The sequence below is a fragment of the Pseudophryne corroboree genome, chromosome 3 (genome assembly GCF_028390025.1).
Source record: "Pseudophryne corroboree isolate aPseCor3 chromosome 3, aPseCor3.hap2, whole genome shotgun sequence".
Classification (NCBI taxonomy): Eukaryota; Metazoa; Chordata; class Amphibia; order Anura; family Myobatrachidae; genus Pseudophryne; species Pseudophryne corroboree.
This window is the reverse complement of record NC_086446.1, coordinates 456,625,139-456,639,193: the sequence shown is the minus strand read 5'-3', so window position 1 is coordinate 456,639,193 and position 14,055 is coordinate 456,625,139. Positions and strand designations below refer to the sequence as shown.

General features: G+C 47.3%; 1 protein-coding gene across 4 annotated transcripts in view; it reads left to right on the top strand.

The window, feature by feature from the left end:
* Positions 1-14,055, top strand: part of NUP85 (nucleoporin 85) — a 165,794-nt gene that overhangs the window by 129,336 nt on the left and 22,403 nt on the right. For 3 of the 4 annotated variants that reach the window (XM_063960650.1, XM_063960649.1, XM_063960652.1), the window contains 3 exons: positions 4,135-4,241; positions 4,457-4,540; positions 10,536-10,601. In XM_063960650.1, the coding sequence (XP_063816720.1) occupies positions 4,135-4,241; positions 4,457-4,540; positions 10,536-10,601 (257 nt within the window). The remainder of the gene's footprint in view (positions 1-4,134; positions 4,242-4,456; positions 4,541-10,535; positions 10,602-14,055) is intronic. The other variant, XM_063960651.1, reaches the window with a different exon arrangement.

Genomic DNA, 14,055 nt, shown 5'->3' with positions numbered 1-14,055 from the left:
GCAGGCTGACTCGGAATCTAAATGGACGGTGGAGGTTTTACCGTTTACAGGGCAGGTGCTGTTTGGAACAGAGCTTGACAAACTAATCTCTCAGGCTATGGGTGGGAAATCCACCTTCCTGCCATCAATAGCTCCGCCTACTAAGAGGACTTAATCTGGTCCTTCTTTTCACGCCTTCATTTCCTTTCGGTCAAGGTCCAGAACTTTGACAGGACAACCCAGGGGTGGAAAAGGCAGATGTGTCCACAAACTACCACTCATCGCCAAGAGCCCAAACCCAAGAAGACACTGGCATGACGGGCTCCATTCGCACCTAGGTTCTCCCATGGTGGGAGAACGCCTCCAAACTTTTCAGGAAGGCGTGGGTGCACACGCCCTCGGATGCGTGGGTACGTACCCTTGTGTCCAGAGGTTACAAAATCGATTTCAAAGTTTCACCTCCCCCAAGATTCTTTACCACCACCGGTCTTCCAGTCTCTGACCAAAGACAAGTGGCTCTTCAGGGAGCGATCCAGTCTCTCTTGGACTCAGCGGTGTTGATTCCGGTCCCGGGCCCTCAGCGGACAAAGGGCTACTACTTGAACCTATTTGTAGTGCCGAAACTGGACGGTACGGTGAGGTCTATCCTAATTTTGAAATCTTTGAATCAATATCTCACATATTACCGATTCAAGATGGAGTCCATAAGTTCAGTAATAGTGGGCCTAGAGCCAGAAGAGTTCATGATTTCCCAGAACATAAAGGATGCGTACCTGCACATCCCCATTTGGGAGCCACACCAGGAATTGTTGAGATTCGCACTTCTTCTACAAGACCATTATCAATTCAGAGCACTCTCATTCAGACTATCTTCGGCTTCGAGAGTGTTTACCAAGGTCATGGTAGCACATCTTCAAACTCTGCGGGGTGACTGTTGTACTGTACTTGGACAACCTTGTACTCAAGGCGCCATCGGAGGACATTTTCGGGAACATGCCTTGAACCTACGAGGTTCTTCTGCGACATACTGAACTTCAAAAAGTCCAATCTCTTTCTATCACAGCGCATCCAGTTTCTGGGACTAATCATGGATATCAAACTACAGAGCATTTTCCTGTCAGAGGAAAAGGCTCTGAGTATCCGACTGATGGTTCAGGAAGTCCTCAAGCCAAGGAGGGTGTCGTTACACCTTTGTATTCGTCTCTTGGGGAAGATGGTTGTAGCCTACGAGACTTTACAATACGGTCGGTTTCATTCTCAACTGGACCTCTTGAATCAGTGGTCAGGGTCACATCTCCACCTGCACGTGATGGTGCAACTGGCTCCGAGGACTCGTGTATCTCTGCTCTGGTGGCTTCATTTGCACAACCTCCTGGCAGGGAAGAGATTCGGAGTATGGGATTGGATCCTGGTTACTACTGATGTCAGCCTCAGGGTCTGGGGAGCGGTGATTCTGGACAATCCCTTCCAAGGATGATGGTTGGGGCAGGAACGGTTGCTGCCATAAATGTTTGGAACTACGAGCGATCTTCAATACTCTTCAGGAAGCAGTCCATCTACTCTGGTTGAAAGCGGTTCGGGTACAATTGGACATTGCTACCACTTACAACAACCGCCAAGGCGGCACACAAAGTCGCATGGCCATGAGGGAAATGACCCGAACTCTGCGGTGTGCCGAACTTCACGAAGTACTGCTATCGGTGGTCTTCATTCCAGGGGTAGACAACTGGGAAGCCGATTATCTCAGTTGTCAGGACCTTCACCCGGGAGAGTGGGCTCTGCACCCTCAGGTGTTTCAACAGCTGGTTCGGCGCTGGGGTTGCCCATAGGTAGATCTCATGGATTCCAGGTTAAATCAACGTCCCCACTACATGTCCAGAACTCTGGATCCAGGTGCAGAAGCCATGGATGCTCTCACAGCTCCTTGGCCATACAATCTGGTGAATATCCTTCATCCGTTTCCACTTCTATCTTGAATGCTCAAACGAACCAGGAGAGAATTGACTTGGGAAATTCTAGTGGCCCGAATTGGCCTTGGAGATCTTGGTACTTTGACATCCTCCTACTGCTTGCAAATGACCCATGGCCAGTGACTCTTCGCCCGGACTTGTTACAACAAGGGCCGTTAGTTCACCCCAATTTGACACAGCTGCACTTAACGGGGTGGCTCTTGAAGCCTCTATCCTGAGAAGGAAGGGTATTCAACCTTCAGTTATTCCGACCATGTTGCGTGCTCGCAGCCTGTCACAGCTGCCCACTACCATCGTATCTGGCGAGCTTTTATGTCCTGGTGCGCAGCTAAGGACTATAACCCATGGTCTTCCAGTTAGCCCATTTGCTTTCTGACGCTGTCAAATGCGGTTGGCCTGTTTCTAAACAGACTTTGGCAAGATGGATTAGGTTGGCCATTCGGCAGGCCTACTTGAGTAGGACTCCTGCTGTTATTTTTACGCACTCTACTCGTTCTGTGGGTCCATCCTATGCTGCTAGCCGGGGTGCCTCGATGTCTCAGCTGTGCCATGCGGCTACCTGGTCTACAGCTCATACTTTTGTACGATTTTACTAATTTCATATATTTGCCGCCTCCGCTTTGCGGTTTGGTCGGCTTTGTTTTGCAAATTCCTCAGTGCTCTCCTGCCAACAGGGACAGCTTTGGGACGTCCCCAGTGTATTCAGCCTCCAATGTCCCCTAGTGGATGCTAGAGAAAATGGGATTTTGGTACTTACCGATAAATCCCTTTCTCGAAATCCATAGGGGACACTGGACGCCCACACAGGACTGTTTCCTGCCTGCATTGTGGTTCAGGTTCAGAGGCTGTTTGTTCCTTGTTTGGTTGTGTTGTTGTTGTGTTCCTCTCTGTTACGTCTCCTCTCGGCTCAGTTATTAAAACTGGGACTGATGGGGGAATAGAGGGGGGAGGAGTCTGCAAATTCTTCAGATAAAGGTAAAGTGCCAGCTCCTGATAGCCAACCTGTCTATCCCCAGTGTATTCAGCCTCCATTGTCCCCTATGAATTTCGAGAAAGGGATTTATCGGTAAGTACCAAAATGCCATTACCTGTAGGTCATAGTGTATAAGAGTCTTAAAGAAATTGCACTGGATCTTTTTTTTCACGGCAGGATAAAAGTGTTTTTTTTTTGTTTTGTTTTTTACATTTGGGAAAAAACTATTAAATTAAGTAAATTGTGCCTACTTGTCATCCTTACATACCTCCCAACATGGCCCATCCCAGGAGGAACAAAATGCTCTGTTCCTAGACTTCCCTCTTCATGTATGATTGCCCTAACGCCTTTCTTATCAGTTAACTAGTTAAACAAAAGTGATGGCAATCATACATTAAGAGAGAAGTCCAGGAACCAAGCATTTGTCCCTTCTGGAATGGGTTATGTTGGGAGGTATGTCTTTAGGGTCAGTTATGAGGTGCTATACAGTTGTGCTACTGATTTGTTCACATGTTTTATGATTGGCAGCCACTAGCACTAGTTTTGCCTATCACTTTGACCATAAAATATTTGCTTTGGTCCTTAACCATCAACCTGAGGCACCCCTGCAAGAGCCACGCGGCACCCCAGGATTTGGAAGCACACAGTTTGGGAACCACTGAATTGCCTATTAATTTGATTGGATGTCTTCAGTTATAAAAGGGAACAAATCTCTTCTGGTTTCAGCATACTGATAAGACCTCTACTGTATGACAGTGACATCCGCTATGCTTTAAGGAAGAGTCATGCATTAGATGGTTGAAGCAGAGTTAATATAAGGGCCCTTTTGATGTCATTAATCAAGGGTCCTGTAAAGAGAAGATGCCATGTAGGTTAGAGTTACAAAACAATGAATGTTATTGGAAAGTAGCCCAGAAGCTTAAGCATTCAATTTGCAGGCAGCATTGGAAGATTTAGGGGGAGATGTACTAAGCAGTGAAAAGGGTGGAAAAGTGAATCAGCATTGAAGTAACATTTATAATTCGCATACTATACAATTATACAGAGCAGCTGCTTGGTTGCCATGGGCAACTTCTCCACTTTCTCAGTTCACTCTTTTCACTGTTTAGTACATCTCCCCCGTCGTTATTGCATGGATCTTTCAGAACATATAACTGACCTATCTAACTGTGCAGTGATGCGATTTACACCCTCTGTCTGCTTTCCTCTCAGTCGTGCCTGGACATCTTTACCACTGGTGACAGCAGTTCCGAGCCACTGGACAATATCCTGCTTGCTGCTTTTGAACTCGACATTCATCAAGTCATAAAGGAATTTAGGTAACAAATAAATCCACACTTATTTCTCCTGGTCGTCCAGCCACAATCTCCTTGCCCATTTTACTGTATATTTATTCCTGTCTTCTCTATGTTGTCACATCGTGTTCTTCCATATTCCTGTCTTCTCTATGTTGTCACATCGTGTTCTTCCATATTTTATTCCGTTCTTTGTTTCACATATTGCCTCTAAACTAACTTTCCCCCTGTTTCCGCAGCATTGTCTCACATAACTGGTGGTTTGTGGCTCATCTCACTGACCTGCTGGATCACTGTCAGCTCTTCCAGTCTCACAATTTATAGTAAGCTATATAGAGTTGAATGAAGACTGTTGTCCTTAAAAATGAAAAGATGATATTTAACAACAATTTAAATTTTCTCTGACGTCCTAGTGGATGCTGGGACTCCGTAAGGACCATGGGGAATAGCGGCTCCGCAGGAGACAGGGCACAAGAATAAAAGCTTTAGGATCAGGTGGTGTGCACTGGCTCCTCCCCCTATGACCCTCCTCCAAGCCTCAGTTAGATTTTTGTGCCCGAACGAGAAGGGTGCAGGCTAGGTGGCTCTCCTGAGCTGCTTAGAATAAAAGTTTAATTTAGGTTTTTTATTTTCAGTGAGTCCTGCTGGCAACAGGCTCACTGCATCGTGGGACTAAGGGGAGAAGAAGCGAACTCACCTGCGTGCAGAGTGGATTGGGCTTCTTAGGCTACTGGACATTAGCTCCAGAGGGACGATCACAGGTACAGCCTGGATGGGTCACCGGAGCCGCGCCGCCGTCCCCCTTACAGAGCCAGAAGAGACGAAGAGGTCCGGTGAAATCGGCGGCAGAAGACAATCCTGTCTTCAGACTAAGTTAGCGCACAGCACCGCAGCTGTGCGCCATTGCTCTCAGCACACTTCACACTCCGGTCACTGAGGGTGCAGGGCGCTGGGGGGGGAGCGCCCTGAGACGCAATATAAATGATAATACCTTAGGTGGCAAAAGAATACATCACATATAGCTCCTGGGCTATATGGATGTATTTTAACCCCTGCCATTTTTACACAAAAGAGCGGGAGATAAGGACGTCGTGAAGGGGCGGAGCCTATCTCCTCAGCACACAAGCGCCATTTTCCCTCACAGTTCCGCTGGAAGGACGGCTCCCTGACTCTCCCCTGCAGTCCTGCTTCAGAATCAGGGTAAAAAAGAGAAGGGGGGGCACTATTGGCAGCAAATGACAATATAAACAGCAGCTATAAGGGAATAACACTTATATAAGGTTATCCCTGTATATATATATAGCGCTGGGTGTGTGCTGGCAGACTCTCCCTCTGTCTCTCCAAAGGGCTCGTGGGGTCCTGTCCTCTATCAGAGCATTCCCGGTGTGTGTGCTGTGTGTCGGTACGTGTGTGTCGACATGTATGAGGAGGAAAATGATGTGGAGGCGGAGCAATTGCCTGCGTTAGTGATGTCACCCCCTAGGGAGTCGACACCTGACTGGATGATCGTATTTAAACAATTAAGTGATAATGTCAGCACTTTGCAAAAAACTGTTGACGACATGAGACAGCCGGCAAATCAATTAGTGCCTGTCCAGGCGTCTCAGACACCGTCAGGGGCCCTAAAACGCCGTTACCTCAGTGGGTCGACACAGACCCAGACACAGATACTGAGTCTAGTGTCGACGGTGATGAGTCGAACGTAATGTCCAGTAGGGCCACACGTTACATGATCACGGCAATGAAGGAGGCATTGCACATTTCTGACACTACAAATACCACTAAGAAGGGTATTATGTGGGGGGTGAAAAAACTACCAATAGTTTTTCCTGAGTCAGATGAATTGAATGAGGTGTGTGATAAAGCGTGGGTTTCTCCCGACAAAAAACTGCTAATTTCTAATAAATTATTGGCACTATATCCTTTCCCATCAGAGGTTAGGACACGTTGGGAAACACCCCCTAGGGTAGATAAGGCGCTCACACGTTTATCTAAACAAGTAGCGTTACCGTCTCCTGATACGGCCACCCTCAAAGAACCAGCTGATAGAAGGCTGGAAAATATCCTAAAAAGTATATACACACATACTGGTGTTATACTGCGACCAGCAATCGCTTCAGCCTGGATGTGCAGTGCTGGAGTCGCGTGGTCGGATTCCCTGACTGAAAATATTGATACCCTGGATAGGGACAATATATTGTTAACTATAGAGCATTTGAAGGATGCATTACTATATATGCGTGATGCACAGAGGGATATTTGCACCCTGGCATCAAGAGTAAGTGCTATGTCCATCTCTGCCAGAAGAACGTTATGGACGCGTCAGTGGTCAGGGGATGCGGATTCCAAACGACATATGGAAGTATTGCCGTATAAAGGGGAGGAGTTATTTGGGGCTGGTCTTTCGGACCTGGTGGCCACGGCAACGGCTGGAAAGTCCACCTTCTTACCCCAGGTCACTTCACATCAGCAGAAAAAGACACCGTCTTTTCAAACTCAGTCCTTTCGTTCCCATAAATACAAGCGAGCAAAAGGCCACTCTTTTCTGCCCCGGGGCAGAGGAAGGGGAAAAAGACTGCACCATGCAGCCGCTTCCCAGGAGCAGAAGCCTTCCCCTGCTTCTGCCAAGTCTTCAGCATGACGCTGGGGCTTTACAAGCAGACTCAGACTTGGTGGGGGCCCGTCTCAAGAATTTCAACGCGCAGTGGGCTCACTCGCAAGTGGATCCCTGGATTCTACAGGTAGTATGCAGGGGTACAAACTGGAATTCGAGGTGTTTCCCCCTCGCCGGTTCCTGAAGTCTGCTCTGCCAAAGTCTCCCTCCGACAGGGAGGCAGTTCTGGAAGCCATTCACAAGCTGTATTCCCAGCAGGTGATAATCAAGGTACCCCTCCTACAACAGGGAAAGGGGTATTATTCCACGCTGTTTGTGGTACCGAAGCCGGACGGCTCGGTGAGACCAATTTTAAATCTGAAATCCTTGAACACTTACATAAAAAGGTTCAAATTCAAGATGGAGTCACTCAGAGCGGTGATAGCGAACCTGGAAGAAGGGGACTATATGGTGTCTCTGGACATCAAAGATGCTTATCTCCACGTCCCAATCTACCCTTCTCACCAAGGGTATCTCAGGTTTGTAGTACAAGACTGTCATTATCAGTTTCAGACGCTGCCGTTTGGGTTGTCCACGGCACCTCGGGTCTTTACCAAGGTAATGGCCGAAATGATGATTCTTCTTCGAAGAAAAGGCATCTTAATTATCCCTTACTTGGACGATCTCCTGATAAGGGCACGGTCCAGGGAACAGTTAGAAGTCGGAGTAGCACTATCTCAGGTAGTGTTACGTCAGCACGGGTGGATCCTAAATATTCCAAAATCGCAGCTGATTCCAACGACACGTCTTCTGTTCCTAGGAATGATTCTGGACACAGTCCAGAAGAAGGTGTTTCTCCCGGAGGAGAAGGCCAAGGAGTTATCCGAGCTAGTCAGGAACCTCCTAAAACCAGGCCAGGTGTCAGTGCATCAGTGCACGAGGGTCCTGGGAAAAATGGTGGCTTCTTACGAAGCAATTCCATTCGGAAGATTCCATGCAAGAACGTTTCAGTGGGATCTACTGGACAAATGGTCCGGATCGCATCTTCAGATGCATCAGCGGATAACCCTGTCACCAAAGACAAGGGTGTCCCTCCTGTGGTGGTTGCAGAGTGCTCATCTTCTAGAGGGCCGCAGATTCGGCATTCAGGATTGGATCCTGGTGACCACGGATGCAAGCCTGAGAGGCTGGGGAGCAGTCACACAGGGAAGAAACTTCCAGGGCTTGTGGTCAAGCATGGAAACATCTCTTCATATAAACATTCTGGAACTACGGGCCATTTACAATGCCCTAAGTCAAGCGAAACCCCTGCTTCAGGGTCAGGCGGTATTGATCCAATCGGACAACATCACGTCAGTCGCCCACGTAAACAGACAGGGCGGCACGAGAAGCAGGAGGGCAATGGCAGAAGCTGCAAGGATTCTTCGCTGGGCGGAAAATCATGTGATAGCACTGTCAGCAGTGTTCATTCCGGGAGTGGACAACTGGGAAGCAGACTTCCTCAGCAGACACGACCTTCACCCGGGGGAGTGGGGACTTCATCCAGAAGTCTTCCACATGATTGTGAACCGTTGGGAAAAACCAAAGGTGGACATGATGGCGTCCCGTCTAAACAAAAAACTAGACAGATATTGCGCCAGGTCAAGGGACCCTCAGGCAATAGCGGTGGACGCTCTGGTAACACCGTGGGTGTACCAGTCAGTGTATGTGTTCCCTCCTCTGCCTCTCATACCAAAAGTACTGAGAATCATAAGAAGGAGAGGAGTAAGAACTATACTCGTGGTTCCGGATTGGCCGAGAAGGACTTGGTATCCGGAACTTCAGGAGATGCTCACGGACAAACCATGGCCTCTACCTCTAAGAAAGGACCTGCTCCAGCAGGGGCCTTGTCTGTTCCAAGACTTACCGCGGCTGCGTTTGACGGCATGGCGGTTGAACGCCGGATCCTGAAGGAAAAAGGCATTCCAGATGAAGTCATCCCTACCCTGGTCAAGGCCAGGAAGGATGTAACCGCAAAACATTATCACCGCATTTGGCGAAAATATGTTGCGTGGTGTGAGGCCAGGAAGGCCCCTACAGAGGAATTTCAACTGGGTCGTTTCCTCCATTTCCTGCAAACAGGACTGTCTATGGGCCTAAAATTAGGGTCCATTAAGGTTCAAATTTCGGCCCTGTCGATTTTCTTCCAAAAAGAACTGGCTTCAGTACCTGAAGTTCAGACATTTGTAAAAGGGGTACTGCATATACAGCCTCCTTTTGTGCCCCCAGTGGCACCTTGGGATCTCAATGTTGTGTTGAGTTTCCTAAAGTCACATTGGTTTGAACCACTCACCACTGTGGACTTAAAATATCTCACATGGAAGGTGACGATGCTGTTAGCCCTGGCTTCAGCCAGGCGTGTGTCAGAATTGGCGGCTTTATCATATAAAAGCCCTTACTTAATATTTCATTCTGACAGGGCAGAATTGAGGACTCGTCCTCAATTTCTACCTAAGGTGGTTTCTGCATTTCACATGAACCAACCTATTGTGGTACCTGCGGCTACTAAGGACTTGGAGGACTCCAAGTTGCTTGACGTGGTCAGGGCCCTGAAAATATATGTTTCCAGGACGGCTGGAGTCAGAAAATCTGACTCGCTGTTTATCCTGTATGCACCCAACAAATTGGGTGCTCCTGCTTCTAAGCAGACGATTGCTCGTTGGATTTGTAGTACAATTCAGCTTGCACATTCGGTGGCAGGCCTGCCACAGCCAAAATCTGTAAAAGCCCATTCCACAAGGAAAGTGGGTTCATCTTGGGCGGCTGCCCGAGGGGTCTCGGCTTTACAACTTTGCCGAGCAGCTACTTGGTCAGGGGCAAACACGTTTGCTAAATTCTACAAATTTGATACCCTGGCTGAGGAGGACCTGGAGTTCTCTCATTCGGTGCTGCAGAGTCATCCGCACTCTCCCGCCCGTTTGGGAGCTTTGGTATAATCCCCATGGTCCTTACGGAGTCCCAGCATCCACTAGGACGTCAGAGAAAATAAGATTTTACTTACCGATAAATCTATTTCTCGTAGTCCGTAGTGGATGCTGGGCGCCCATCCCAAGTGCGGATTGTCTGCAATACTTGTATATAGTTATTGTTACAAAAATTCGGGTTATTATTGTGGGGAGCCATCTTTTCAGAGGCTCTTTTTCGTTCTATCATACTGTTCACTGGGTTCAGATCACGAGTTGTACGGTGTGATTGGTGTGGCTGGTATGAGTCTTACCCGGGATTCAATATCCTTCCTTATTATGTACGCTCGTCCGGGCACAGTATTCTAACTGAGGCTTGGAGGAGGGTCATAGGGGGAGGAGCCAGTGCACACCACCTGATCCTAAAGCTTTTATTCTTGTGCCCTGTCTCCTGCGGAGCCGCTATTCCCCATGGTCCTTACGGAGTCCCAGCATCCACTACGGACTACGAGAAATAGATTTATCGGTAAGTAAAATCTTATTTTTCTTGTGGTATTTACTGTGATATCCTGTCCTTTAATAACATGAATCCACATGATTTGTACTACAGAAAATAATGTAAAAATAAATAAATGAAACTGGCATTCAAAACACATTCATAAAGATGTAACAATTATGTAATACAGTTTTTGGGAAGAAAGTGCTTACATTTGAGAATTGATGCATGTAAATGGGTGAGTCTATGGTGCATTCCTAAAATAATCCTGTCCCATCTATTTTTAGTTTTGGATCCAACATGCGAGAATATCTACTGCTGGAGTATGCATCTGGTCTCTTCTCCCATCATAGGTATGTGCTCTTAATTGGAAAAATGTCATATTGTTTTATCTTAATCATCCATTGGCGGACACAGGAAGCAGTACTATGGAGTATAGTGTATGGAGTGGGTTTTTCTCCGGCTGGTTCCACAGGTTATCCACAGGATATGCCGGAGTGACAGCGGAAATGGCACCAAATAGTCACAAGCTTTCTGGCCTCCCAGGATGCATCGGGCTCCTCCATATAATCCCGTCCACGGACTCAGTCAAATCAGTTTTTTGTTTGGTGCGGCAGGAGCCGGACCATGGTCACAGGGATGCTGCTAAGGCAGCTCTAAGCTTTTGTTATTTTATTTTTATAGTCTTACTAAGTTTTGAGCGATCTTTCCTAACAGCGTCTTAAACGCATGCTGGAAAGAGTCGCTCCAACAACTCCCCACCAGGTCGCAACAACGCTTACCCGCGGGTATTAGTGCTGTCTCGACGGGCGTCTGTGTCGGATGTTCTAGCAGGTCCAGCAGACTTTACCAGGCTGTGGCCAGAGTATGGGGAGAAGGTAAGGCATCGATTCCACTTACTGGAGGAATTCGGACACAGCCGCACTGTATTGGAGGAGACTACCAAACAGTGGCTGATGCGCCGCCACTCTTAAGTGCAACAGCGCTATGCTGCAGGAATCATAGGTGCCAGGACTAGGCTGAGGCCGTGATCCTTGTGGTCTATGTCAGCAGGGGCAGACATACGCTCTCCTGGTCGCCCCTCCCCCCAGTTCATGAACTGATGACCTCACTTCCGTCTCAGACGCTACCACGAGGGTACTCGGTCGCAGCTTAGACGTTGCAATTGTGTACACTAGAGTTGCCGCCGAGACTGGGTCGCAGACAGGAGCGTCTGCATACACTCATCGTTCACTGAGCGTCTGGGTCCGTTATTGAGCGTCTGTGTCTCTCATCAGTTACCGGAGTGGCCGTGTACACCAGTAGCGTCTGAATCCACTCAGCGTCTGTCGGGCGTATTGATTGATTCTGGAAGTGGGGTGAGTCTCCCTGTATCCCACTCTAACTAAGGGTTATACAGTACTAAAATTCTTTCTACTTGTTAGTATGAATAGTTAATTTTGGTACACAATGCATATGAGACCTGTACAGTACTGTTGTTTTCTGCATAACATGTCTGAGAAAACTTATGATGTTACCTGTTTAAAAACAGAAGTACAGTAATTGTAATCCTACATACTAGAAAAGTATTCTGTGGTTGATTATTTTCTCATATGACAATGTCTAATAATTAACATGTGACTGACTGCTAGTGTGATTGCTGACTTTTATATGTTTGTCAAGCATTGTTTCTGATCCTCAATTCAGGTGCTCGGATTGTGGTCAGATTGATATCACTTCTATATCCATATAGGTGATTTTCAGTCACAGAGAGTGTAGTTTTTGTAAGATGGATTATTTACCATGTCTATGAGCGGCAAAGGTGACGAGGACACTTTATCAGGGGCTCCTACACCCTTAACATGCTTATCTTGTAAGATAGGGATTTTGGATGAAATAACCCAGTATGTTGCTTATGAGGGGTTATGTGCTAACTGTTTTGCGTATAAGCAAACTAAAAAGCAGGTCCTAGTGCAGCAACCGGTAGAGCCACCATGGGGTATGTTCGCACAGACTTGGTCTACAATAGCGGACAGATTAACACCTGCAGTTCCACCCCCGGGAATAGGTTACACTATTAACCCATACATGCAGCTCCCTCCTTATGGTTTGATGCCAACAGCTTCTACAAGTTGCCAGGCTATTAATACCAGGGTAGATACATCCATGTTACAGACTACACAAGATGATACAACAGATGAGGATACAGTGTATTCAAATACCCCATATGACGACCAGTCGGAGGGCTTCAGCACAGGGGATATAGCTGAGCTCATTGATGCCATGAAAGCTATTATGTGTCTGGAGGAACCAGCCAAAGCAGTGTCAAAATCTAAGGCACCTAAGTTTAAACGTTCAAAATCGGTTAAGACTGAGTTTCCGGAGTCAGAGGATCTGACGGAAATTATGGAAGGACTGTGGGCTACTCCTAATAAAAAGTATAAGATTCCGAAGAAATGGGATTCTTATTATCCTTTTCCAGCTGGGAACTGTTCAAAAAGGGAGGTTCCTCCTAAGGTAGATGCACATGTTGTACGACTTGTGCGTAAATCTGCTTTACCATTACCGTCTACCTCACTGGATGATGTCACAGATAGAAGAGTAGATGGTTTCTTGAAAAATATTTTTTCTCTCTCAGGGGCTGTGGTAAGGCCAGCTATGGCTTCAGCCTGGATGGCGAAAGCAGTGGTAGAATGGGAGGAGGAATTAGAGTGTGGCCTCTCCATACCTACCAGGGAGCAGGAGTCTCAGCTAGGCTATATAAAACAAGCTGCGCAATATTTGGAAGAAGCAGCAATTGATATGGGTACGATTGCTTCTAAAGCATCAGCCTTAACGGTAGCCGCTTGTAGAGCAGTCTGGCTACGTACTTGGAAAGCGGATGCAGAATCCAAGAAAGCTCTTGAAGCGTTGCCTTTCACTGGGAATATTCTGTTCGGAAAGCAATTGACAGATATCCTGGAGTCGGAAGCTGAATCCAAGAAAGTTAAGTTTCCGGATAACTATGCCCATAAATCGAGGGGAGCAAAATTTCGTCCGTTTTGATGGCAAGGTAGTCTAAAGGAAAGGTTGAGACTAACCAACCCCAGTACAATAAATCAGCTAGGGGCAAGAAGCAGTGGGCCAGTAGACGGCCAGCTTACAAACCAGTTTGAGGGTACGGGCCTCCGCCTGGAGGATTCCGGGGTTGGGGGTCGACTCCTTCACATTGCACACATTTGGCGCCAGTCGACGACAGATGCTTGGGTACAGAAGGTGGTATCTCTTGGTTATGGTTTCCCTTTCAAGAAGCAGCCTCCTCAAAGGTTCTTTTGCACCAGCCCGTCTCGTATAGAGTCGAAGGCCAGGGCTTTGCAAGAAGCAGTTCAGAAATTGCTTCAGTCTGGGGTAATTATCCCGGTACCCCTGACACATAGGGGACGGGGATTTTACTCGAACCTGTTTTTGATCCAGAAGCCAAATGGATCATTCTGACCAATTCTCAACTTCAAAGGGTTAAACGAATACATTTGGGTTCCAAAGTTTCACATGGAGACGTTACGCTCCATAGTATTGGCCATGGAACCAGGAGATTACATGGTATCTCTGGATGTACAGGATGCTTACCTGCATGTGCCCATAGCAAGGTCACATCAGTGTTACCTCAGGTTTGCCATCCCCCAGCAGCATTATCAGTTCCAGGCTTTGCCCTTTGGGCTAGCAACAGCCCCCAGGGTATTTACCAAGATTATGGTGGTTATGGCAGTTTATCTCTCCGCAAGCAGGGAATAAGAATTTTTCCATACCTAGACGATCTGTTAATCCTGGCTCAATCCCAGGAGTTACTCT